This window comes from Ursus americanus, chromosome 14 (assembly GCF_024610735.1).
Source record: "Ursus americanus isolate L20-20 chromosome 14, mUrsAme1.1.p, whole genome shotgun sequence".
Lineage (NCBI taxonomy): Eukaryota > Metazoa > Chordata > Mammalia > Carnivora > Ursidae > Ursus > Ursus americanus.
The window spans coordinates 62,442,333-62,466,735 of NC_142140.1; the positions used below are offsets into that span (position 1 = coordinate 62,442,333).

At 63.9% G+C, this 24,403-nt stretch overlaps 4 protein-coding genes across 11 annotated transcripts; 2 read left to right on the plus strand and 2 right to left on the minus strand.

Moving 5' to 3' along the window:
- The first annotated feature begins 300 nt into the window (after positions 1-300).
- On the plus strand, positions 301-5,586 carry EIF5A (eukaryotic translation initiation factor 5A). 3 transcript variants are annotated; one of them, XM_087867547.1, is made up of 6 exons: positions 301-384; positions 2,897-3,082; positions 4,200-4,304; positions 4,490-4,621; positions 4,704-4,777; positions 4,933-5,586. In XM_087867547.1, exons 1-5 carry the CDS (start codon positions 316-318, stop codon positions 4,764-4,766), a joined length of 555 nt encoding a protein of 184 aa, XP_087723673.1. In that variant the 5' UTR covers positions 301-315; the 3' UTR covers positions 4,767-4,777; positions 4,933-5,586. The 3 variants fall into 3 exon arrangements, with proteins under 3 accessions (XP_087723673.1, XP_045653347.1, XP_045653348.1); XM_045797391.2 differs by lacking the exon at positions 301-384 and adding an exon at positions 872-1,035; XM_045797392.2 differs by lacking the exon at positions 301-384 and adding an exon at positions 1,284-1,405.
- GPS2 (G protein pathway suppressor 2) lies at positions 5,222-8,521 on the minus strand. 2 transcript variants are annotated; one of them, XM_045797388.2, is made up of 11 exons: positions 8,387-8,521; positions 8,022-8,184; positions 7,561-7,670; positions 7,372-7,484; positions 7,157-7,236; positions 6,983-7,065; positions 6,628-6,781; positions 6,461-6,550; positions 6,308-6,352; positions 6,125-6,220; positions 5,222-5,939 (listed from the first exon to the last, which is right to left on the minus strand). In XM_045797388.2, the coding sequence occupies exons 2-11, from the start codon at positions 8,113-8,115 to the stop codon at positions 5,596-5,598; spliced, it is 1,209 nt and encodes a 402-aa protein (XP_045653344.1). In that variant the 5' UTR covers positions 8,116-8,184; positions 8,387-8,521; the 3' UTR covers positions 5,222-5,595. The 2 variants fall into 2 exon arrangements, with proteins under 2 accessions (XP_045653344.1, XP_045653345.1); XM_045797389.2 differs by having other exon boundaries at positions 5,758-5,939; positions 6,308-6,387.
- Positions 8,522-8,641: 120 nt separating this feature from the next.
- On the minus strand, positions 8,642-19,877 carry NEURL4 (neuralized E3 ubiquitin protein ligase 4). Of its 3 annotated transcripts, none has more exons than XM_045797385.2 (29): positions 19,416-19,877; positions 18,235-18,679; positions 17,947-18,012; positions 17,496-17,794; positions 17,217-17,328; positions 17,046-17,134; positions 16,442-16,514; positions 16,093-16,357; positions 15,669-15,850; positions 15,280-15,365; positions 14,998-15,160; positions 14,709-14,907; positions 14,544-14,620; positions 14,373-14,451; positions 13,836-14,005; positions 13,611-13,742; positions 13,103-13,248; positions 12,783-13,007; positions 12,589-12,687; positions 12,342-12,503; positions 11,997-12,161; positions 11,363-11,521; positions 10,841-11,020; positions 10,645-10,732; positions 10,454-10,561; positions 10,166-10,310; positions 9,916-10,028; positions 9,670-9,835; positions 8,642-9,304 (listed from the first exon to the last, which is right to left on the minus strand). In XM_045797385.2, the coding sequence occupies exons 1-29, from the start codon at positions 19,695-19,697 to the stop codon at positions 9,100-9,102; spliced, it is 4,680 nt and encodes a 1,559-aa protein (XP_045653341.1). In that variant the 5' UTR covers positions 19,698-19,877; the 3' UTR covers positions 8,642-9,099. The 3 variants fall into 3 exon arrangements, with proteins under 3 accessions (XP_045653341.1, XP_087723668.1, XP_087723669.1); XM_087867542.1 differs by having other exon boundaries at positions 13,830-14,005; XM_087867543.1 differs by having other exon boundaries at positions 13,830-14,005; positions 15,002-15,176.
- Positions 19,878-19,970: 93 nt separating this feature from the next.
- On the plus strand, positions 19,971-24,016 carry LOC123792156 (uncharacterized). Of its 3 annotated transcripts, none has more exons than XM_045797387.2 (9): positions 19,971-21,350; positions 21,716-21,823; positions 21,952-22,023; positions 22,249-22,337; positions 22,435-22,686; positions 22,965-23,129; positions 23,221-23,352; positions 23,600-23,743; positions 23,877-24,016. In XM_045797387.2, the coding sequence occupies exons 1-9, from the start codon at positions 20,854-20,856 to the stop codon at positions 23,933-23,935; spliced, it is 1,518 nt and encodes a 505-aa protein (XP_045653343.1). In that variant the 5' UTR covers positions 19,971-20,853; the 3' UTR covers positions 23,936-24,016. The 3 variants fall into 3 exon arrangements, with proteins under 3 accessions (XP_045653343.1, XP_087723672.1, XP_087723670.1); XM_087867546.1 differs by having other exon boundaries at positions 22,435-22,679; positions 22,919-23,129; XM_087867544.1 differs by having other exon boundaries at positions 21,209-21,823.
- The last annotated feature ends 387 nt before the right edge of the window (positions 24,017-24,403 follow it).

The following is a 24,403-nucleotide window of genomic DNA, read 5'->3' on the forward strand; positions in this document are numbered from 1 at the left end:
CTTTACAGAGTTCGTTCTAAGGGTGCTCGAAGACAACTGATTTGGAGACGGCAGAGAGCAGCCGGGGGTGGGGGGAGAAAGGCCACGGAAAGCTCCCGGGCGCTCAGGGGTACGGCCGCCTCTCCGGCCGCCCCAGGGAGGCAGCCGGACCGAGCGCTTCGACAAGATGGTGGCCGCCAGGCGGCCGCTCTAGCTCGCGGCTGGAACTCTATGGCACAGCCGAAGCCGGCCGCGCAGAGCGGTGAAGCTGAGATGGGCGGTAACCCGACCACACTAGCGCGCTAGGAAGTGTGAGCGGAAAGAGCACTCCCGCGCATGTGTGGAAGGGGGGGGATGGGCTTTGAGACGAGGGGCCCACCCCGCAGTCCAAGTTTTCTGAAACGTGTGAGTCGTTTAAGTCCAGTTAAAGCCGAGGTGGGGCGTTCCCCAGACGCATGCGTCCTAGCCGAGACCAGCGCTACAGTGGCGTGGTCTTTTCAACGCCCGGCGTACAGACGACGTCTGAGGTGGAAGGGGCGGGCAGGATTCCCAAAACGCATGCGCTTTGAGGCCGAGGCGTTTCCTTCAGAGGGTGTGGAGTGCAGAGCTCCTCTTTGCGCAGGCGCAAGTCCTGTCTGGTAGGGCTAGTGGTCTATCACGGGAAGGGAAGAGGAGGTTGAAGGGCTTAAAAAACCGGCTGCGCCTGCGCACTGCTTACTGGTGGGAAGAGCTCTGGATTTGTGAGGGGCGGGGTCACGCATACGCGTCATTGGATGGGTAGGTGGGAGGGAGGGTGGAGCTCGGAGAGGATCTGTGCGCTTGCGCAGTGCGGGGGTGGAGGGCGGAGGGGATAGATAGCACGCTTGCGCGGCTGTCACAGGGCTGCTTGGTTGGTCAGTGGGGAGTCGGCGCCTGCGTACTAAGACCCGTGTGCAGCAGCGGCGGCGGCGGTAGAGGCGGCGGTAGAGGCGGCGGCGGCGGCGGCGGCAGCGGGCTCGGAGGCAGCGGTTGGGCTCGCGGCGAGCGGACGGGGTCGAGTCAGTGCGTTCGCGCGAGGTGAGAGCGGGCAGGGCGCGCGTGCGCGGAACCCTGGCTTGGGCCTGGGAGTGGAGGTGGAACTGCGCGAGGGTCGGGGAGGGGGCAGAGGGGAGCGGCGGCTGCCGCCGCCGCCGCACAGGACTCGGTCCGCGAGCCGCCCCAGGTGCGGAGAGGCGCGGGCGCGCGCCCAGGTTGGCGCGCGGGGTGACGGTTGGGGCCGGCCGGGTGACGTTGGAGCGACGCAGGGCGGGGGACGGCGAGCCGCGAGGCCGCCACGCGGGAGAGGCCGCCGGGCGGCCACGCCGGGGCGAGGGCCGGGGGCCAGATCGGCCCGCCGGAGCGAGGAGACCTGGGCCGTTGAGAACCGGGCGCCGCGCGGCCACGTGAGGTGGGGGAGGGGGCTATTCGGTGAGAGGGCATGGGGGGGGTTGGCGGCCGGCCGGGGGGGAGGGGAGGCGGCGTGGCTTCGGCCTGGCGCGGCCTTTGAGGAGGGGGTGCCGGCGGCACCGGAAGTGTCCCCTACCGGAGGCTGCCCTCGGGGTCGGAGGCCGCATGGCCGAACGTGGACGGGGGCCGCATGGCAGCGCGGGGACCCCTCCCCCCAGCTCCCGGCCACCGGAAGCCCCAGGAGGCCACATGGTGGGCGGGAGCCGGCAACCCCCCAGCGCGGGGAGAGGTAGTCCTCGCGGGCGCCCAGGGGAGCTTGGAATTTCGGGGAGGGGGAGAAGCCTGAGGCCCGGATCCTGATCACCCCGGAGAGCCCGCTGTGGGCATATGTTAGCGCTCCCCCGCCCCATGAGCCCCTGGAGCTCTCCCCCCAACTCTGATGTGAAGTGAGGCGGCCCGCCAGGTGTAAGTAGCACTCTTCGTGCTAGGTGGCCGGAGAAACGGGGAGACCCCGGCCGATTGGACGGCAGCCCAACTCTTGGGGGTCGTGCCGACAGTGCCTTCAAGTCCCGGGTGGAGAGTTCCCCGCCGTGCTTTTCACCTTGTTACTGCCTGCCCCGCTGTGTCGGGCTTGGGAGCGCTGACGCCACCAACCCGACAGAACTTACACTACTCACTACCGCCAGCCTTTTGCTTTCGTTTTATTGTCATTCACTCCCCACTCCTCCACTTTACACTGAGCGCACAGGCCCGGCCTGAAAAGCCGACAGGACCGGTGCATCCTGGGAAAGTGGGAGGGCCCTCGAGGAGAGGCCGGGTTCCTGGGTTCCTTTTGGGAAACGAGATGGAGGTGTTCGGCAGGGGAGAAGTTAGAAAACAACTTTACTTTCTCTCCCTCGGCTGTGTCTGCAAATGCATGTTGGAGAGGCGGGAATCCCCCAAAGAGGCCTTGTGGTTTCCTGTACCAATGAGTGGCTCGTGTGTGGATAGGGTGGGGGGTGTAACAGAGACGGGTGGGGCCCTGTCCTCCGGTCTCCACCCTCCCCTTCCCCCCCCCCACGATAGCCCCGCCCTTTTGCTGGCTCATGGCTGCTCACCTAATTATAGCCCTGGTTATGTGTGGGGAAGAGGGGTGGTTGGTTTCAGTGGCAAGTAACACCTGAGTCTTTCCCTCCCGGGAATCAGGCCTTTGCCCATCTCCCAGATTGGACATCCTAACTGCCTGGAGCCTTCCTTTCCCAAACCACCCCTTTAGCTTTCATTTGGGCTAGGGGTCCAGCTTCTGTCCCCCACCACTCGGACACACACCAGTTCTTAAGTATTTGTGGTCCCAGTCAGTATTTAATCTGGGCACGTTGACTCTCTTTTAGGTGAGTGATGGAAGAAAAGCACTGGGGGTAAAATGAAGCCGTGTTTCCAGAGAGGAGTGCGGCAGATTGAGAGCTCTGCTGACCTCCATCCTGACTGACTCGGGTTCTCTTTTTGACTCTAGTTGGAATCGAAGCCTCTTAAAATGGCAGATGATTTGGACTTCGAGACAGGAGATGCAGGGGCCTCAGCCACCTTCCCAATGCAGTGCTCAGCATTACGTAAGAATGGCTTTGTGGTGCTCAAAGGCCGGCCATGTAAGATCGTGGAGATGTCTACCTCCAAGACTGGCAAGCACGGCCATGCCAAGGTTAGAACTTGACCTCTCCACATCTTGCCTTCCCCACACTTCCCACATCCGTGGGGCTCCCAGCAGCAAGCTTTTCTCAGTCCCAGCCCCCTCCGTTCCTTTAGTGCTGGCTTACTGTCCAGTTCCTTGCATTCAGCCCTGGATACCTTTCACCTGCAGCTCTCTGAGGCCTTTAGCTCTTCCTGGGTGACCCTTCCCTTTCCCCACGCTTGTGTAAAAGTCTCTTAACTTCTCTAGGTGCTCTGTTCAGCTCTTCTACTTCCTTCTTCCTACTTCTTGTCTCTCTTCCCTTGACTGTTCATTCCCGACCTCTCTCCAGGTCTAATACTGAAGGCAGCCTTTCGTGGAGGGTGCCCGTGTACCTGAGCCCTGAGTCACCTTGCTGCCCCACACTCATGCCAGCTTTCCCTTTGGATCTCTGATGCCGTGTCAGCCGAGTCTCCGCCTGCCCCCTCCCTTTGAGTTCCCTGAGCCGCCCCCTAGCTTTCTAGGATCCTAACATTCTCGCTAGCACTTAGTTAAGATTTTTCTCCCCTCCAGAACTTGACCTGGTCCATCCTTGTTGGATTTCTTAGGGTTTTTTTCCCTGGTTGGGTTTGTCTTCTGTTGGCTTGGCATTCATCCTGGCTTCCCTTCTAATGTCTAGATCCTTGTCTGTGTTCTTTCCTAGTTCGCTTGTTTCCTGTTGCATAGTTCTCCTTGAAGTTATCATTTTCTCCACTCTCTCCCTTTCTCATTCTTTCTCGTTTTCCCAAGTTGTGCGTTTTTTATGTGGATGTCCAGACGCTCTTTCAAACGCTTTACCTGGACTCCTCCCATTCCGCAGGCTCCTTGGTCAGTGTTCCCATAGCTCAGGGTAACTGGCTGCCCCAAGCCTGCCCTACGGTTTCCCTTTTCAGTCACCCCCAACCTCAGCGGGAGTCTCTCAGCCTCCAGGTCTTGCTAGACACTTTATTCAGTACTTTTTCCTTGAGTCAATTGGCTCAATTCCACCTCCTCTGATTTTTGCCCTAACAACCTAGTCTGACTTCCCTTGCTTGTCAGGGGCACCACGCGCCTTTCTTTCTTCACCCTAGAGTTTGGTTGGGTTTCTCTTTCACGTGATGCATATATACAGGTCCACCTGGTTGGTATTGACATCTTTACTGGCAAGAAATACGAAGATATCTGCCCGTCAACTCATAATATGGATGTCCCCAACATCAAAAGAAATGACTTCCAGGTACGTGGGTGGGTTAGTGGTTTGTCGGGGAGGGGGGTCAACCAGAGGGGCTTGTGCTGGGAGAGAGAGGGAGCAACAGGACGAGGGGGAGTTTGGTGTTAGCAATTTGCCACTCCTTTGTCTTCAGACCCTTTATCCTCAACCTACCTGGGCCAACCTTAGCTTCCTTCCCTCTCTGCCCCCAGCTGATTGGCATCCAGGATGGGTATCTATCACTGCTCCAGGACAGCGGGGAGGTGCGAGAGGACCTTCGTCTGCCTGAGGGAGACCTCGGCAAGGAGATTGAGCAGAAGTATGACTGTGGAGAAGAGATCCTGGTACGGTGCCCCCCACCTTGTGCCCAGCTGCACTCTGTGCTTCTTCTGAGCTCCCTTCTGACTCTCCCCTTTGCACCCCCAGATCACGGTGCTGTCTGCCATGACCGAGGAGGCAGCTGTTGCAATCAAGGCCATGGCAAAATAACTGGCTCCCAGGTGACTGTGACGCACCCCGGCCCCCGTTCTGTTGTCCACATTGAAAAGCTGCTCCAGTTCCTAATCCTCTGGGCGTCCTTCCAGGCCCCAGCATGGTCCTCACTCTCCTGGGGACGGTGTTCTCCTGTCTCACCTGGTCTCTCTCTCCTACCCAGGGTGGCGGTGGTGGCAGCAGTGATCCTCGAGCCTGCAGAGGCCCCCTCCCCCAGCCTGGCCCAGCTCTGGCCCGGCCCTTGGCTGGACGACAACACCCACACAATTTATTTGACGTTTTATTTTGGTTTTCCCCACACCCCCTCAATCTGTCGGGGAGCCCCTGCCCTTCATCCTGCTCCCTTGGCCAGGAGCGAGTGCTCCATGGCCTCGGTGAAGCTGCCCTCCTCTTCTCCCCTCGCACTACACCCCTGATTGGGGAGAGGGGCGGGTGCTGCTTGTGGTTTAGTGGTTTGTTTTTTTTTGTTTTTTTGTTTTTTTTTTTTAATTCAATCTGGATTCAGAAAGCTGTGGATTCTGGCAAATGGTCCTTGTGCCCTCCCCGCACTCATCCCTGCTCTGGTCTCTTGTTTTCCCATGGCCCTTGACCCCAAGCACCACCCCACAGACTGGGGACCAGCCCCCTCCCCTGCCTATGTCTCTCCCCAAAATGCCTTTAGCTGGGGAGGGAAGAGGAGGAGAGGGGAGGGGACCTGTCCCCTCCTCAGGCATCTGGGAGTGCCCTGCCCCCATGGGCTTCACCTTTTCCTGTGGGCTCTCTCCCCGACACATTTGTTTAAAATCAAACCTGAATAAAACTACAAGTTTAATATGAAGGCCCCAACTCAGTTGCTTCTTTGAATTAAATGGGTAAGACTAGAATGTAAAGTTAGAAACCACGGACGCTGAACTTTGCTGCTGAGTTCGTTACCCACCCATTGTCTTCCTGGGACCTGCCCACCACCCTGTACCCTCCATACAGCCAGAGAGGGAGGCAACACAGCAGCCAGGGGGGGTGGCAGGTAGATTTTATTGGACTGGTACACACCAGGGGCCCTCACCCGTGGCAGGGGCTGGGGGTGAGCTTGAAGATAAAATCTGATGATCACTTGTGGTAGAATCGTGGGTTCTGGCTGTGCTGGATGAAGGGGAGCCGAGGGCCAGGCTGGCTGGTAGCTGCAAAGCCCGACTGGTGGTGGTGGAAGGGGGGCTCTGTTGGTGTGCGCCCTCCCCCTCAATCCACACTGGTACTCCCAACTGCCACCACCCACCCCCAGAGAGCCGGAAAAGGAGGGGTGGGGGGCCGCCTCTCCTACCCAGTCCTGTTTTCCCTGGAAGCGCAGGGCTTCAGACGGGTGGGATTCCCATCCTTACCTTTCCTGCTGGCTGCATCTGCACAGGGAGCTGGGGAGAGGCAAGGAGTCCAGGGGCTGGATGCAGAGCTTGGGGATGCATGGGGCGCAGGGAGGACTGCGGAGAAGAGAGTCAGGACCTGAGGCAGCCCGGGGCGCCCCTTGGCATAGCACTGCCCCTGACCTCCCGAGACTCCATACTCACGGAGTCTGAGAAACCGGTCTGCTGGTTGGCGTGTTCCATCTGCTTCTGTAAGGACAGGGCACCGCCAGGCTGGAGGAAGCCTAGGGAGGGAGGGGCGTGCTGCATGAGCAGAGCACGGGAAAGGGAGGTGGGGGGCACGAGGGGCGGCCTCACCTGTCTGGGCGGGCTGGAAGTGGCCGTGCACGGCGTAGGGCTGGGGCTGCGGCTGTGACAGGTACTGCACTGCCGGGAACGCTGAAGGCGCTGAGGAAGGCAGGGCCACAGGCGGTCGGCCTCCTCCCGCTCTCGAAGGAAGTGCCCCCCGCTCTCCCCCCACTCACCTCTGAGCTGCTGGCTGGGGCTATAGGCCGGCTGCGTGGGTCCGTAGTGGGGTGGGGGCTGGGCGGTCCCATAGGCACCGCCAGGGCTGCCTTGGAATTGACCGTGCTCCGGGGTCCCCGCGAAAGCAGCCGCCGAGCCCACGTAGTGCCGCGTCTGCGGAGGGAGGAGCGCTCACTGCTGCTGTAAACTCCTCCAGAGCAAACCCCAAGCGCCTCGCGTATGCCCCATTTTCGACCATACGGTAAAGCATCACACAACGTTCGCGACTCCAGCGCTCGTTTCACGAAGGCGCCTGGGTCTGCGGGGAAGTAGCTGGGAAAACCCGTGCATTCTGCACCCAGTCCTACTCCTTACTGTAAGCACTTGGGGTCCGAACATCTGTTTGGCCCTGTCGGCCGCCATGAGGGTGCCCGGGCGACTGTGTCCTCCAGGGCTCCCTAGACGGGGAGAGGGGCTTCGTGAGGCTGAAGCTGGGAGCTGCAACCCCCAGCAGGGCGCGTTCTAACCCACGCGGCCCTCGTGTCTCACCCTGCATGCTGAGGAGGTGAGTGCCTGTGTGCACCGTCAGGCTCTGCGGGTACGCGGCTGAGGTCAGAGTGGTCAGGTCGCTGTGGTGGAAGGCAAGCAGGGCAAAATCAAGGACAAGGACAAGTGCCCCCTCTTCTTCCATCAGACACCCATCTGTTGTTACCCGATCCCAGTTTCATTCTGCCCCGATTTTATTTTTAGCTCTCCAATCCCACCTCTGCTCCTTTCGCCTCCGTTTCTCTTCCTCGTGTAAAACTTTCTTGAGCTGCAGGAAGAGCTGGTGCTTCTCTTCCTGCAGGGCCAATAGCTTCTCCTGCAGCTTCAGGATCTGCGAAGGGAGAGGAGAGGAGCTGAAGACAGGAGCCAACGGAGGAAAGAGCTGGGACAGATCAAGCGCCGCTTACTTGTTCCTTGGTCTCCTCTAGTGACATTCTCTCCTCCATCTCCTTTTTCTTCCTCCTTTCCTGCTCTTCCTTCATCTTCTGTTCCATCATCTTGTCCACCTCTTCTTCCTCTGGAGAAAGAGGCAGAATAGGAAGACCACGGGTGGTTAGAATACTAGAATGTCAGAGACTGAGGACCTGCAAAACCCGGTTATCACAATGCTCCCTCTGCCCCCTCGGTAACCGCTCTTTCTCTGCGGAGGGGACAGGGAGGGAGGATCTCTTAGGTGCTCTCCAAGGTCCTTCCCGACCCAAGGGTTCTGGAGCTCAGTCCCGGCCTCCAGCTCCCACCGCCGGTGGGGCCGTCCCGTCCCATCCCTCCTCCGCGCGGCCGCGGCGCGCTGTTCCGCCCGTGGTGGGGGCCGGCCCCGGCGGAGCGCTGCCGCCCTGGGCCGTGTGTCCTCCCGCTCGGGCCCGCTCACCCTGCCGCTTGCGCTCCCGCTCCATCATGATGTGCCGGTGCAACGCCCGGGCCATGGCGTTGGAAAGCTTGGGGCGCTCCAGGAGCGCGGGCATGGTGCTGCCGGGGGCGCTCGGGCCGTGGGCGCCCGGCTCTGTCACGGACTGCCAGACTTCGGACCGGGCCTACCGGGAGGCGGGCGCTTAGGGGGGTCGCGCCGGGCGGGCCGAGGCGGAAGGCCGCCCGCCGCCGCCGCCCGGGTCACGTGCCCGGCGCCCGCCACCCCCCGCCTCCCCCCGGCCGACCCCGGGTGCTCCGCGTGTGCCGGCGGGCAGGGGTCTCCGGCCTCGGCGTCGCCCGCCCCCCGCCCCGCCGGCCCCTCCCTACCCGCCTTCGCTGCGCTTTCTCCGCGGCCCCTGCGCGCCTCGGCCGCGCGTCACATCCGGCCGCCGGGCCGACTCCTTCCGGAGCCGGGGCGGCCGGCGGCCTCGCGGGTCGGGCACAGGGAAGGGCGGAAGCGGCCGCGACGGGTGCCGGGGGCGGCCAAACCCCGTCGGCGCGCCCGGCGCCCCCAGCGGGGCGGGCCTGGGGCTGGTCGGGGAGGGCGGCGCGAGAGAGACAGAGAGAGGCCGAGGCGCGCGCTCCGGGACGGCGTTTATTGGCTCCTTGGAAACCCGCGTCCGTAACAACTGTACAGAGGCCCACCTTCCCCGCGCCCGCCCTCCCCTCTCCGCCCGGCGGCCCGGGAAGCGGCGGCGGCTCGGGGCGGGGCGCGGGGGTCCGGGGAGGCTCCTTGGGATTCACAGTAACAGGAACGAAAACGGAAATAAATTAAGTGATACGGGGGAGGGAGTCCAGGGAGTCGTGTTCCCCAAGTCAGTGCATGAGGGGGGCCGCCGCCCCGAGGCGGACTGAGCCCGGCTGCGGCTGCCCCGCCGGGGACGTGCGCCGCGCACGCGGAGATGCGCTCCCCTTCCAGCGGCGCGGCGGGCGGGCTCCGGGCGCATCCGCCGACGCGGCGGGGGTGCTGAGACGGGGCCGTGGTCACGCAGAGTCCGCGGGCCGAGGCCCCACTGTGCTTGTCGTCGAGACGCCGGTCCTCACTCCACCCGCACCAGCAGGGCATAGAGGAGCGTGGCCCCCTTCTCCTTGGTTACCCACTCGAGTTCAGCTGGGCTGAAGTGGGGGTCGGGAGGTTCTCGGAGGGCGGCCGAAGGGGGCCCGGGGGTGTAGGAGCCGGGGCGCACGCACACCTGGAACGCCACCTGGGCCTGGTGCGTCCGCTGGGACTTGGGGTCCCGGAATCTGTCCGGCAAGAAGCAAAAAGCCGGCCGTGAGGAACTCAGGCGCCCTCCACCCCGTGCTACCTGCACCACGGCTCCCGCCTTTGGGGTCACCCCCGCCTTCCAGGGTGGCCGGGCTCTGGCGGCCCTCCCAGCTTGCCGCCGTGTCCCCTGGCGCCCGCTCCCTGGCTTCCTTCTCCAGGCCTCTGCTCAAACCTTATTCAGGATGGCCACCCTGACCACCCTCCAAGCGCGCATGTGACCCACTGCGTCCCACGCTACTGTATTTCCATAGTACTAGTCACCTTCCAAGCTAAACGTTCTAGGGTGTCACGGTGGGAACGTGGACGGCAAGCCAGAGACCCCAGCCCCGCCCCGTGTACTCACTGCACTTTGGACGCCAGGGTCTCGGCCCCAGCATACTGGAGGGAGGGGGAGAGCAACACTGGAGGGGGCTGCTCCTCCCGCGGGGGTGCGCAGTTCTCGCCAGGCTCCTCAAACCCTACCCCAGGCTCTCCTTTCAAGGGTCGGCAGCTCAGGATGGAGGCGGTGCCTGTGGGGAGAGCCAGGTCAGGGCCGCCCTCCTGGGGCCCAGGCCCTGCGGCCCTGCCTCTGCCCCCATCCCGGTGGTACCTGCTCCCAGCTCCCCTCGGTCCAGCACCCTCCGGACGGCTGCCACATTGCTCCCATGATACGCCATGTGCCACTTCTTGGTCAGCGTCCCAGCTTCCAGGCGGGGATTCACCCTAGGACAGACCCAGGGCACACTGGACACAGCTGGCTCCCCGACATCACTCCCTCAGCTGCCAAGTCCAACACCTTCCACGCATGCTCCCGGGAGCCTCCCCGTCAGGGGGGAAGGGAGGCACCGCCCCTCCCGTACCTGAGGTTGAACCTGCACCAGCCCAACGGCAGAGCGTACTCCCGAGGGGGCTCCCCACGGCGCCTGTGGGCCTCGTCCCCTCGAAGCTTCCGGCAAGACTCACAGTAGCACAGGCTCCGCTTTGGCGGGGGCATGAAATAATCCTCTGCAGGAAAGCGAGGGGTGGTCTGGCTGCTGTGGCTCCCGCCCCGGGGCTCCGCCACACGGCCCCCTTCCCGCTGGGCCCTCGGGGTCTGGGCACAGCCCGGCCCCAGGAAGCGCGGCGGGACTGGAGGGCTGTGGACTCACCAGGAAGCAACAGCAGTTCTTGGAAGCGGGAGCAGAGGCCGTGGTACTCGCAGCTCTTGAGAGGGCTGGCGGCAGGCAGCGGGCCCCAGCACACGCTCTCCTTGATGCCTGCGAGGGCACAGGGGGGCAGGGTCACAGCAGCCGGCGCTGCGGGGCGGGGCCGGGCCCCTGGGGGCTGGGGGCTGCCTCACCGTCCACCATGTCCGCTTTCTCCATGTCACCCTGGGTTCCACCACTCTTCCCGCTGGTAGCCCCTGGTTCAGGACTCACGATTGTCACCTGCAGGGGAGGGCGGGATGAGGATGACCCAGCCCCAAGGGCCTGCCAACGCCCTCCCACACCACGGAGTGCCCGGCTCCCCCTCCACCCTGCCTCCGTCCCGCTAACCTGCTCACACTGCCCGTAGAGGTCCACGAGCGCGTGACAGGGCTGGGGGACGTCGGGCACAGCCACGCCCTGGTCCATGCCGTTGACGTGCAGATGCAGCCCACCCGAGCTGTCCAGCCGCAGTCCCAGGACGGTGCCTTCCGGACACGTGTCCAGATTTGGCCCAAACTTCTCACAGATCTGGGAGGAGACACCTACTGTCTTCCCAGAGATCAGACTCCCGCCAGCAGCGGCCACGCCGGACTTCTGTTTCCGGTTGCCTGAGCCTGGGCTTTGCCTCCCCGCTCTCCCCACCCCCGGCCCCCCACGCCACATTCTCAACGGCAAGGACGTAGGAGGCCGTGATAAGCCGGAGAGTCCAGACACCGACGTGCTCTTGATCACCTGCTATGGGGGGCTACCCGCACGGCCCCTTGATACCTGTAACCCCACCACCAGGGCTGGGTGCCCCTCTTCTCCCTTTGGGCCAGCCCCTCCCGACTCGAGTCCTGGCCCTGGCCCTTCCCTCTGCTCCCCACCCACCTTGAGACCGTTGTGGAAGATACCACGACCCCGTAGCAGCCAGGCCGCCCGCTTGAGGGCACAGGCAGAAGCAGGGAAGTTGAGCCTCTCGGGGGGGCAGGTGATGACTCCCAGAACCAGGGAAGATGTCCACTGTCGGTTCAGGAAGTCTATCCGCACCTGGGGGAAAAGGCGACTACTCCCCGGTCACGGCTCCCTGGCAAGAGGCCACCCACCCAGCAGCGCCGGGCTCCCTAACCCAGCCAGAGAGGGATGCTGGCCCTTCTGAGGCTGGAGAGAGCGCAAATTCCAAATTCACTAGTTTCCTTCCGTTTCAGCCTTGGTCCTGTTGTTGCCTGGGTAAGGGTTCCTGTAGGTCTCCCTCCTCTGGAAGGCCCTCTTGGCAGCCACATGTAGGACCCGGCATCTTTCTCAGGACCCCCAGCCCCTCCCCGTTGCTCCCCTCCCCAGTCCCGGGGGGGGGGCTTCCTGACGATCGATCTACAAATCCCACCTCAGGGTACGACCAAAGCCCAGTAAGCTCATCCAGCGGCTTGCCTCCACTCTGTCCTCACATGGGGAGGGGTTTCTCCAGGAGGGTTGGCCCTGGGTGACCCTGAGCAGGGGGAGCCGCAGAGGAGGAGGCGAGGCCCACCTGGACCAGCAGCTGGGGCACCAGGGGCTGGTTGACGACGACGATGCCCTGATTGTAGCTGGCCACCCGCGTAGCCGTCCGGTTCCCGTTGGACAGGAGGATGTTCTTCCCGTGGTTCTCCAGGAACTCGAGGGCCGTGGGCATAACGGCCACTTGATTCTGGCCCTGGTGTGGTAGACAGACAGAGCTGCTGGGGCTGCCCCTGCAAGGCCCAAGCCACCCCCTGGGCATTTTACACAGGGCTTGCGTCTACGCCTCTGTCCACCCAGGGCGGACTCAGAGAACCCCAGAGCACCCCGGTGTCCACAGGGTGGACATCCCGTGCGCCCCACCGTGGCCTCTCACCCTCAGGCCGTGCTCCTCCCCGTCGTTGTCTTCCTCGCCCTCACTGCCAGTGTCCGAGCTGGGAGACGGCGGCTGGGTGCCCTCCGGCTCCTCCAGCCTCGTGGAGCTCACGACAGACACGCTCCGCACCGGCCCGTAGAGATCCAGCACAGCCCACACGTTCTGGGGGCACACACGACGCAAGAGGCAGAGGTCCGTGGAAGGCCTCGAGCCCGCCGCCCAAACCCAAGAACTGTCTCGGACCTACCTTGGCGATGCCGGTGGCTGCGGGCCCCATGTCCTCTCCATCCACCAGGACGTGCATCGTGTCATCTGCGCCCCGACGGATGCCCACCCGGCTCCCCACCTAGGACCGAGGGGAGACAAGCAGAGGAGCTCAGCCACGTCTCCCCGCCACGCCCGCTCCCGCTTCCACCGCGCCCCGGGAGCCGGCTGCCTCACCCCCAGCCTCTCGAGGTTCCGGCCGTAGTTCATCCTCTGGAGCTGCCCGTCGCGCCTCACTTCACAGCTGGACACCATCCAGGTGGTCTTCGTCCGGAGCTCCGGGAGGGAGGGGGGCAGCCCCGGGCCCCCGCCTGCACCGGGCCCCATCTCCCCGGGCGCCAGCGTGGTCAGCCCGAGCCGCAGGGAGCCCGCCCACTTCTCGTCCAGCTCCTCCACCTTCACCTGAGGGAGAGACGGCACAGCCGCTGCCGCGGGCGCGGGGCGCAGGGCGCAGACGGGCGGCAGCCCGGGCCCAGGGCGGAGGGCCCAGCGCCCACCTCAAAGACCTCCTCTGGCTTGAGCTCCTTAGTGCTGAAGACGAGGCCGTGAGCGTAGCCGGCCGCGCGCACCGCCCTCGTGCCGTCCTCCTCCAGGGTCACGTTCTTGCCACAGGTGCTGTGGAACCGGTGAGCCACGCCGGCCACTGTGGAGAGACGGTACCACAGGAAGGGGTGGCATTGCGGCCACAGGCTTCAGGAGGGACAGGGAGCAGAGCTTTCGAGTGAAACAGGAAATCGCCCTAAAGGCCCATTTTGCCGTCACTCCTCCGACGCCTTTCCCCGCAGCCAGACCCGCTCCCGAAGCCCACGTGCCCGGCTTCCGGCGTCCGGGTGCGGCGGCAGGGGAGCCCCCTCCCCCATTCCCGGGGGCTTCGGACCCTGGCTTGTTCCCTGCCCTCCGTCTGCAGCTGCCTGGGCGGCCTTGTCCTTGAACAGCTGTCCCCCGCCCCACCCGGGGACACTGCGTCCCTCAGGCCCACAGCACACAAGCAGGGCCCAGCCGAACCTGGGGAGTGCAGGGGGAAGGACTTCTCGGTGGCGGTGTTGCTGGTCGCCAGGCTGTTGTCCATGGGGCCGGTGGCACTGGTGATGGACACCTGGACACACTGGCCGTACAGGTCCACCACCGCATACACCTCTGTGTGCAGAAGGAGGGCGTCAGAGGCCGGACGGCCCGGGCTGGGCTGGCGTGAGGCTGGCAGGCCGAAAGCCAGCGAGCAGTCACCTTTACCCGGAGGCAAGCCTGAGCAGGCGGCGCCCTGGTCCTGGCCGTCGATGAAGTAGTGCAGGTCGCCCTTGGCGGTACGCATCATCCCAATGCGCGCGCCCGTGCCCAGCGCGTCCAGGTCGCAGCCATAGTTGTTGCGCATCGTGTTCCCGTCCTGCATGATGGCCGTGCCGCTGCAGGGGCGACAGCAGGGGCCGCTGAGCCCCCGGTTCCCCCCACGCAGGCCCCCGCGCGCTCCCTCCTCGTCAGAACCTTCCAGGCCCCGGACCGGCATGTTGATCCGGGTGGGAGGCCCAGTGCTGTCTCCTACGCCTCTGGGATCCCCCCGAGGAAAGCAGGGGCTCCCCTCCAAGGAGAGAAGGCTGGGCGGCTGGGGGTGCGCGGTGACGTGGGAGGGCCTCCCAGAATCAAAGGGAAGGGGCAGCCAGAGCCCTCAGGCCTGTCGTCGTCCAGGGCCACCGCAGGCCCCAAACCCCGCTTCCCGCATGCGTGCCCGCCCCACCCAGCCCTGCGGGCCGGCCCCAGAGCCGGGAGCCAAACCTGAGCATCCACGTGTCGTAGTCGATGTCCGTCATGGTGTTGGGGAATTCGAGGTCCTCCGGCCGAATAGCGGTCACTCCTGGCAGGAGGCAGGGGCAGGTCAGAGCCGAGCCCCCTGCAGCAGGCAGGCCGCGGCCCCCTGGCGCACACAAGCTCGTACGCGCCCCTCACCAGCCTCGATGGAGCCTGACCAGCGGTCCACCATCTTCTGAATGACGATCTCAAACAGCTCTCCGTCCCGCAGGGCCCTGCCAGGACAGCGGCAGTCAGCCAGGCCCCGCGTGGCGGCTGAGGCCGGGCAGCAGGAGGCCGGGGCCGCGCCAGCGCGACACTGACCGGTTGGAGATGACGATGGCGTCGTTGAACTCGCTGCGGCAGTTGTGCCGGAGCGCGGTGCGGCCCCCGTTGGTGATGACGGCGTTGCTGCCATGCAGCTGGTGGAAGCGCAGGTCGGAGCCCCCGGCCCCCGACGACGGGGAGCTGGGCGACACCTGGTTGTTCCCTTCGGGGAGTGGCTCGGGCACCGGCGGCACCTCTGGGAGGCGGTCATCAGCCGTGAGGCCTCCGGGGGTCTCCGAGGCCCCCCCAAGGCCGCCCCAGACCCCAGCCCCGGCCCGGCCCTCACCCACGTCGTCCACGATGGTGGCCTGGGCCGCCTGGCCATACAGGTCGACGACAGCGTAGACGCCCGGGGGCACGTTCCAGGCCGCAGGGCCCTGAGTCATCCCGTTGACAAAGAAGTGCAGAGTCCCGTCCTCCCGCCGCACCACGCCCACCGTGTCCCCTGCCTTGGAGGAAGGGGGGCTGGAGTGAGGAGTCAGGCAGAGTTCCCGTGAGGGCTGGTCCTAAGCCGCCCCGCCGTGCCCACCCCTGCTCGCCAAGGCCCAGCGGTACCCCGCGCCCCCACCTTGAGGCGGTCCAGGTTGTGACCGTACTCGTCCAAGATGGTCGTCCCGTTGTGCATCACCCCGTTCCCAGTCATCATCCAGGTTCCTAGGGGGACAGGGAGCGGCAGAGGGCGTGAGCGGGAACCAGGGCTCTGCTCCTTTATACGGCAGTCCCCACGCCCCTCCCCAAAGCCGCTGGCCCGGCCTGCCCTGTCTGACGGCCAGCTTTCTTCCCAGGGCCGGGCAAGAAAACTCTGCAGGTCCCACACCCCACAAGCCCCATCCACGTGGCTCAGTGCTCAGCCCCCGAACCAGTCGTCACGAGCAGGACCAGTAAAGACAGAGCTGGGGACCAAGTGCCAGGGCTCTGGGGGCAGCTTCCTCCCTGGGACCCTCCCTGGGAGCTCACCGGAGCGCAAGTTGGTCATGGTGGAGGGCAACTGGAGGTAGGCAGGGTTGTGGGTGGTGACGCCGATCTCGATGGAGCCGGCCCACTTGTCCACCATCTTGTCGATGCGCACCTGGAACACCTCTCCGTCCCGCAGGGCCCTGCTGCTCAGCACCACACCGTGGTTGAAGTCATCGGTGGCACTGAGGACAGCGATCGGGGACTCAGGCATGAACACACTCTCCGAGCACGCCCAAGCTTCGCCTGGCGCTGCCCACCGGACGCCTGCTGCCCCCGGTCAACCAGAGAAACTTCCCTCTCCACGAGGCTGCCCCCTTTTCTGTCCAGGGCTCCCCAGGTCAGAATCCCTCTTCCCCCATGCTTCTCCGCGCCCCCACCCCATAGAGCCCCTTCTGCAGGCTTCTCCCCACCCCATGGGCCATACTGGGGCCTCAGGGCCGTGCGTCCCTCGTGGGTGATAGCTGCCTTCTGCCCGCAGTTGGGGTGGAAAAGCAGGCGCTCGGGCTCTGCCTGAGCAGCGGGGGCCGTGCGGCGGAGGGCGCCCTCGGGGGACAGCGCCCGCAGGATGGCATTGTTGCGGCGCAGGCGGTCGCTATGGTTGTTGTTGTGCACGATGGTCACCTTCACTGCCATCCCGTACAAGTCCACCACCCCGTACACCACCGGGGGCGTCAGTGGGGTAGCCACGCCTGCGGCGGGGAGGCGGGGAGACCACCATCAGAGACAGCCCCCGAGAGCCCTGGCCCAGCGGCCCGCTCTGGGCGCCCCCTTACCCTGGTCGATGCCATTAATGAAGAAGTGTAGGGCAGAGTTGGACTTCCTCGTGAGACCAATGTGGTCGCCTTCCTAGCCAAGGCAGAGAGACGAAGGTCTGGAGTCCGTCCCCCAGCAGGCGCCAGACTCGTCCTGGGGCCCCTGAGAACAGAGGGGCTCCGAGGCCTTCCCACCAGCCCCGGCCACAGGGGCACAGCTCCCAAGGCGCCGGAGTCTTGAGCCCCCGAATGCTCACGGCGGGAAGCCACCCTATAGACATCGCCTCACCCAGCTCTCCGAGCACGTTACAGAACACTAGCGGGCTCGGCTCAGACGTTAGAAGAAAAGGGGAAAAGGAAGAAAGCCCACCTACCAGAGACAACGCGCCAGTTTCTTGCCTCTGGTCACTACCCCACACGGCTGCACAGTGAGAGAAAGTGACCTTCTGACTCCAAAATCTCAGTGCCTACCTACCGGGCAACCCTGCCTTCTCAGAGGAACCTTCAGGCGACAGAGCAGAGGCCTTGCTCTAGGTCACGGCGGAGACCGTGGAGCCCGGGCAGGGATGCGGGGTGACGGGCTGCCGCGGACGGCGGCCCAGACTCTGCGCCCCGCCCCCCTCACCTGCAGCTCGTCCAGACTGAATTCACAGTACTCCCGGCGAGTGCCCTTGCCGTTGGTCAGGATCCCGCAGCCGCTCATCATGATGGTGCCTGGGGGAAGGCGGACACCCTAGCTAGGCCCCGGGCTTCCCTCGCCTTAGGAAGGGGCCTCCGCCCTGCCAGGGGCTGGTACCTGACTGCAGGTTGGTCATGGTGGCTGGGTACTCCAGGTTGTTGGGGTTGTGGGTGGTGACGCCGATCTCAATGGAGCCCGACCACTTGTCTACGAGCTTGTCGATGCGGATCTTGGGGGGAGCGACAGCAGAAGGGGGAGGCGGGGCGTGTAAATGCCGAGAAAGGACCCTTGGCCCTTGGCTGTTCCCTGGGCCCCACACTGCCACGGTCAAGGGTCCAGCCCCGTCTTTGGTTCCCGGAGGGTGAAGCGCCAGCCAGAGCCCGGGAGCTGGCACACCTCAAACATCTCGTTGTCCCGCAGCGGACGGTTGGTCATGACAACGCCATTGTTGAACTCGTCCAGGGGCCGGCGGCGCTCGGCGGTCTTATTGTTGTTGCTAAGCTTGATGAGGGTCCCGCACTTCTCGTGAAAGAGCAGGGCATCGTTGGAAGTGAGGATGGGCGAGGTGGCGGCACCGCCAGACCCCAGTCCGTCCCCTGCCGGCGGGGAGCTCAGGTTGACATTCAGGAGCCCCCCGTTGTAGGCAGACAGGATGGCGTTGCCCACCACCTCGGACAGCTCCATGCTGGCAAAGTCTAGGGTGGCGGGACGGGGGAGGGAAGCTGGCATGAGGCTCTACTCTTCTCAGGCTCACCACTCTCCCCCCAGCCCTCTCCTGAGGCCCCTCCCCTCCCCTCAACCACCTCACTTCCCACTCCCCTTCCCAAAGATTCCCGGAAGCCCTCACCATTGTGCGACTCAAGGCTGTTAGGAAACGTCTCCGGCCGGGCCTGCGCTGGGGACACCATGAAGGCTGGGGACCAGGCAGGATGGGAGGGGAGTAAGGGTTCAGCCCCTGCTGCAGGGCCCACAGCCAGGAGACCCCCCTCCTCTAGTCCCTGTTTTTCCCTTCAACAGATTCGGGGGGGGGGTCTGAGGGACCCTGCTCACACCCAGCCTCGTTGGTCACTTTGTCTCCCCCATGCCTTCAGCCCTCTGCCCCACCCCTCCACCACTACCCTAGCTGTGTTCTCACCTTCATCCCCAGAGGTCCCCTGTTCAGTCAAGGCGGAATCTTCGGGGGGCGCGGAGGGCTCAAGGGGAGGTGTGGGGATGGGAGTAGGGGGGCTGAAACCTGGCTCAGGGGGTAGCACGGTGATCTGGGTGCACTTGCCGTAAAGGTCCACGACGGCCCAGACACGAGCGGGAAGGCCCGTGGCAGCCACCCCACAATCCCGCCCATTCACCCAGAGCCGCAGCTCCCCGGCAACTGTGCGTTCCACGCCCACACGGTCCCCTTCACCAAGCTGGTCCAGGTCCTGACCGTACTCCTCCAGCACAGAACGTCCATCCCTCAACACCGAGCAGCCCGACACTACCCATGAGCCCCCCTTCAGCCCCGTGGCGCTGCTTGGGAAGTCCAGCACACTGGGGTCCAGTGCCGTCACCCCAATCTCAATGGAGCCACTCCAGGAGTTGACCTGTGATAAGGGTGGTGGACAGAGGCTCAGGATGGGTCACGATGGGTCTCCCACCACTAGGAATCCACATTTCACAGACAGCCATGTCCCCCTCTTCCCACATCTACGACAGCTAACTGGCTTTTCTCTCCTGAGACGAGAAACTCCAGGAGGCAGTGGCCTCAAGCACCCGGGGTTCACAGCTCTCATACACCACTCTCCTCCTCCCCCTGGCCTGATTCTCTCCGAGGCTCTGGCTCCACTCAGATCCCACCTCTTCCCAAATTCCATCCCTGTGCACCTGGCCTCTTCCCCAAATCACAGGCATGCACACCTCCCTCTCCCGGAGTATCTCTCTTCACCCATCTTTCCGCCCGAGTTTATCCTCCAATGGTTGGTTCTTTCCCTGGTTCTCCCCTCTCCTCCTATCACATCCCTGACATCCCTCCATCCTCCACCTCCCAGAAATGATTCCGGGAGATCTGGTCCCTAACCATTCCTGGGGACGAAGCCCCGTGTCCCTGCTCCGCTGCTCCTGGGTCTTGAGGAAACTCCAGTTCTCCTCATCCCTTTCCCCGTCAGAGCGAAGGTTTCTGCTCCATGCTCCCCTCCTGCCCGTCACCCGGTGTCCCGGTCTGTCGGTCCCCTCTCGGTAGCCGGCGATGTGGGCTGGCCTGGCTGTGCTACTACTCCGTGTCTCCCGCTCGCCCCCTCCCACCACCCTCCACATTTCGGTTCCGCGGGCCCCGCTCCGCACCTTGCGGTCGATGCGGACGGTGAAGACGCGTCCATCGCGCAAGGGTTCCCGGCTCAACACCAGCCCGTGGTTAAACTCCTGGCCCGGCTGCTGCCGCCGCGCTGTACGCCCACAGGCCGACAGGCTCACCAGGCGCCCAGTGCGCGGGTGCAGCTCCCCGCCGCTGCCCAGACCCCCGCCGGACCCCGACCCTGCGCCGCTCCCGCCGGGGCCCCCACCCCCACCCGGCCCCGGCCCGGGGCCTCCCCCAGAGCCCCCACTCCCACCCGACCCCGCCGCCATCGCCGCTGACACCGGGGCCGCGCGACAGCCGCGCTTGGCGGCACCGTGGCAACCGCGGTGCACAGACACCCGGAGGGAATAGGACTCGGGGCTGGGGCCGGGTATGCTTTACGGCACTGCCGGGCAATGGAGCATCCCGGGCTAGGGAACTAATGACCACCACGGTGGGAACGGAAGGACGACGGGGTCGGGCAGGCTTGCTTTACGGCATGGCGAGGTGACGGAGTGGCTCCGACCGCCGTGCAGACTTGGGCCGGGAGCTTTTGCGACAGTGGAAGAAACGACCGCCGCAGGCATCTTTACGACGCAGGGGGGTGCTGGCCCCCACTTTCAGCTTTGCGACAGCGGCTCCGACGACCCCGCCCTCGCCGAAGCAGGCGACACCTTGAAGTGTTCGCTTTACGGCTAGAGGAGGAGGAGTCTTCCCTTCGCTCTGCACCCTTTGCAGCGGGGTGAGCGGCGTCCGTAGGATTCAGAGAAGGGACTCGGTAGTTTTATAAATGAAAACCTCTGCCTGCGCTCCACCGAGATCGGATATGTTTCGCGACGGTGTCACCACCCCTCCACTTTGTATCACGTCTCGTGAGAGGCAAAACGGGCCGACTTTTGGGGGGGAGGGTGGGATAAAAAGGCTCGCGATATTTCTAAATAAGCCCACCTTGAACTCCAATCCAGCCAAACCCTTAAATCTTAAAGCCACGGATAGAGTCCAATGAAACCCTGGTAGGTGGTTTACAGCAACGGCCCTGACGGCCTCCCCCCAAAACTCCCGAGCTATGAACAAGCTCCCGGCCCAACTCTCCGAGCTCGCGCAGAGGTTGGAGGACTGTGACGTCACAATTGAGGCTTCTGGCCCCATGACCAGGACCACTGATTATGATTGGATAATTCGGATGAAGGCGGTGATGGGGAAGAAGGGCGGGAACAAGTCCCAGAGACAAAGGAAGAAAGCCTGTGGGTGGGACAGAGAGGGAGGGGCAACCCTAGCCCTGGGTCCCTATATAAAGCTTGATTCCGGGGCCGCGGTTCTAGGGAGCGGAAGGGGACCCGGGCTGAGCATCCCCAGCCCGGCGCGGTGGGGGCGGGGCCCCGGGGCGGGGCTATGTGGAACCTGGAGGCGGGGCGGGACAGCTGAGAGTGGCCCCCGGGTGGGGCCATGGAGAAGCAGGAGGCTCTGGGGACTGCTGGCGGCCTCAGTGGGGAATCCCCGGGAGAGGCAAGCAAGGGTGTGCCAGGAGGAGTCCGAGGAGTCGAGGCAGACGACGGGCCGCCCTCCGGCGTAGTCCTGTGTCACAGTTCTGGGCCCTCCCTGCACGCTGGGGGCGTCATAACTTGCAGTCCCGGTTCTAGCAGGCCCTCAGGGGGGGTAGCAGTCCACGGTTCCGGGCCCAACCAGCACCCTGGGGAGGTTGCGGACCTCAGCGCTGGGTCCCGCACCTACCCTGATGGATTAAACGCCCCCTTCCCTGGAACCAGTGTATCCGGGACCTGCAGCCCCGGGTCCGGGGGCTCTGGGGTGTACAACTCGGAATGCAGTCCACCGCGCTCCGGGCCAACTTGCTTGCACCCCCACAAACCTTGTGAGGACCGGCCCCGCAGTATCCTAAAAAACAGCACCTCCATCTTGATGCAGAAATCCCCCAGTGCGGAGAAGTAAGGAGTCCTGCTCAGCCGGCACCCGGCGCGCGGAGCCCGGAGGGAGGGGTTCCGGACACCGGCGGGGGCCGAGCTAGGGAAAGGGGTGGAGTCCTAAGAACCGAAGTGTGAGCAACTGCGGGTAATTGGGTGGGAAATCGGAGGTCCCAGGCCTTGGGAGGGCAGCAGGTACCCGATAAACGCTGGCTACACAGTACACGATAATCACGAGGTGTAACCCCATCCGCAGGCTCCTCAGCCCCTGACACGACGGGAGGGTACGAGGAAAAGTTTTTGGATGACTGGAAGAGGGAGGGAGGGCTGTGAAGAGGAGGTCGCTGGGAGGCTTCCTCCCCCTTTCTTGTGTCCTTCCCCTACTCCAGGAAAAAGTCCCAGCGGTGGGATGAAATGAATATCCTGGCCACATGCCACCCCGCTGACAAGGATTACGGATTTATGAAGGTGGATGAGCCCAGCACCCCCTACTACAGGTGCTGAGCCCTCAGCCCTAGCCCTCCAGCCCAGCCCCCTCCCTACTCAAAGGGGGTGGGGGAGGCAGAGAGGTCTCAGGGACTGGGTGCTGCCTGCCTCTCAGCACTGCTCCCTCCCTCCTCCGCAGGCTGCAGGACGGTGCTGAGGACCTGCCTGGGGCATCGTCTCACGCAGTGACTCCCCAGGCGCTGGCAGAAAGGTGAGAGGCCCGCCAGAGATCAGTAGGGATGTGGGGCCTCTTCCTTCCTCCACCTCTGGGGTCAGAGCCCGTTCTGCTTTTTGGCCACCAAAATGGGAGGTACTTCAATTCCCATCAGGACTGACCGAGGCCAAGGTGGGGGAGTCAGCCAGCTAGGCCCCATCTACCCCCTGGCCCCCGGTCCTCTCCCCTTTGGCGCCCCCAACTAGTCTCCCTCCCCTTCAGGTTTGCAACAATGGACAATTTCTACCCCAAGGTCCTGCAGTACGGTGATAACAGAAGCTCAGGGTCTTCAGACAGCTTTTCCAAGACATGTGAGATGAGGGGTGGGGACTGAGTGGAAAGGGGGTGTCAGAGTGAACCCTCGGCAGGAGCCTGGCAGGAAAGCCAAGCTCTTACAATGGCCCACAGACTCCAGTGATTTTGACAAGCACCGAAAGTCACACTACGATGAAGGAAAGTTCCTCAAGGCTCAGAAAACTCTTCCCTTCAGTAACAGCAAGCACAGCAACGGGGCTGGCACCAGTACGGGTGGCAGCAGTCGGAGCGTGATGTGGGAGCCAGAGCCCAGGCCTATGGAGAGAGGCTGGACGGGAGGGCTGGCCAGAGGAGTCAAAGATGAGATTGGTCTGGTGACCAGGAACCACGTCCCCGAAGTCAAGGGTTAGCCGTGGTGCCCGAGAGGGAGGCGATGGGAGGAGAACCCGGGGGAAGACAGAAGGCAGCTGGGGTGGGGTCCTCAGCACGACTGTCCTCAGGAAGCCCAAGAGAGGCGTGGGGGATGGGGAGATCACTGGCGTTTCCTAACATGGGAGGAGGGCATAGGATGGAGAGGAGAACCGGGAGCTTCTCCCCTGTGCAGGGGGGGCATCATGGACACCTGGGGATCCTGGAGGCCCCCGGTGGCCGTAAGACTCAGAGTGATTGGGGTGACCCTTCAGATTCCCCTACCTTCAGAAATCAGTCCCCACCTTCAGCCATCGTCGTGTCAGACCAGGAGGTCGATGTGCAGCGCAAGGAGTATTACAGCAAAGGAAGGTACCTCAGGTGCTCTCCCCACCCAGAGCTCGAGGAGGACCCCGAAGACGAGCCTCAGCAGCAGGCCAGTGAGAGCTGGGCTGGATTGGCCTGGGGCAGGGGCTGCTGACAACCAGAAGCCTGATGGGTGCCCCAGCCTTGATCCCCTGATCCTTCCAGGCTCCACGAATTTGAACTGGGTGATTGAGAATCCCATAAGCACTGAGGTCCGTCTGCTGGATCATACAGGAAGCCCTGTTCAGGATCGCCGGGCCTCTGAAGAGTCCCTGGCAGTGCCAACATGGCAGCCTGGTGAGGGCACCAGGCCACAATGGCTGGCTCTTGGCCAGCTCCCATCCCCCCATCCCCCCTCCTTTGCATACCGGTACATGGGCAACAGATGCTAAGAGCCGCCCCAAGCATCCTGGTGTGTAAGGCCCATGCTGTACAGAGAGGAAGGGGGGGTGCTCAGAAGGGGCTGGGACCCCGTCCAGCTTGGCACTACCTGCTGGCCCCACACCTCCTCCTTGACTCCTCTCTGCCACACACCCCACTCTAGGTGCTGCCTTGTCCTCCAAAGACAGAGCAGACTCAGGCTGGTGTCGGTGGCTGGTATCCAAGGGGCTCAACTGGCGAAGCCCGGAGAGCTTGGAGAAGGAACCTGGAAGCAGCCCACACTCCCCACACCAAAACCAATGCAGACGTGAGCCCAGGCGGGGGCTGGCCAGGGAGGGAGAGGGCCTGAGTGGGTAGGTTCTAGTGAGTTTCAGGGGGACACGGGCCAGATCTCCCACCTGTTACAAGAAAGCCAGTGACCCAGTCCTTTCTCTCTCCAGACGAAACCCTGAGGCTTCGATGGACACAAGAGGAGGAAAGCAGACAATGGAAAATGTAGCCAGCCGGGGATGGGGTGGGGGCCAGCCTCTCCCAGCCCTCACCACCCTCGAGGTGGACAATAAAGAGAAGTGCAGGAGTCTGGGTGCCAGGAATCGTTGGCGGAGGATGGGCCTGCTCAGTCACTGAGGACAGGGGAGGAGGGAGGGACCTCGGCGCACAGGAAACCACAGCAGGCAGAGCGGAGAAGAAAGCTTGGAGCAGCCTGGGGGACTGGACTCAGCAAGGGCCTTCGAGGCCCAGAAGGCCCGGGTGCAGCAGGGTGACAGCGATTGGTGTGGCTCGGCCAACCCTAAATGTACCACCTTTAGCATCTTGACCAAAAGTAGTAGCTTTCATTCTTCCAGCAACCCTGGGTGAGGGGTCATCGTCCCCATCTCCCAGATGAAGTAACTGAGGAATCAGCGAGCTTGCCCAGGGCCCCATAACCTCCGAGGGTCAGAATCGGGACTTGAGCCTATACTGCCAG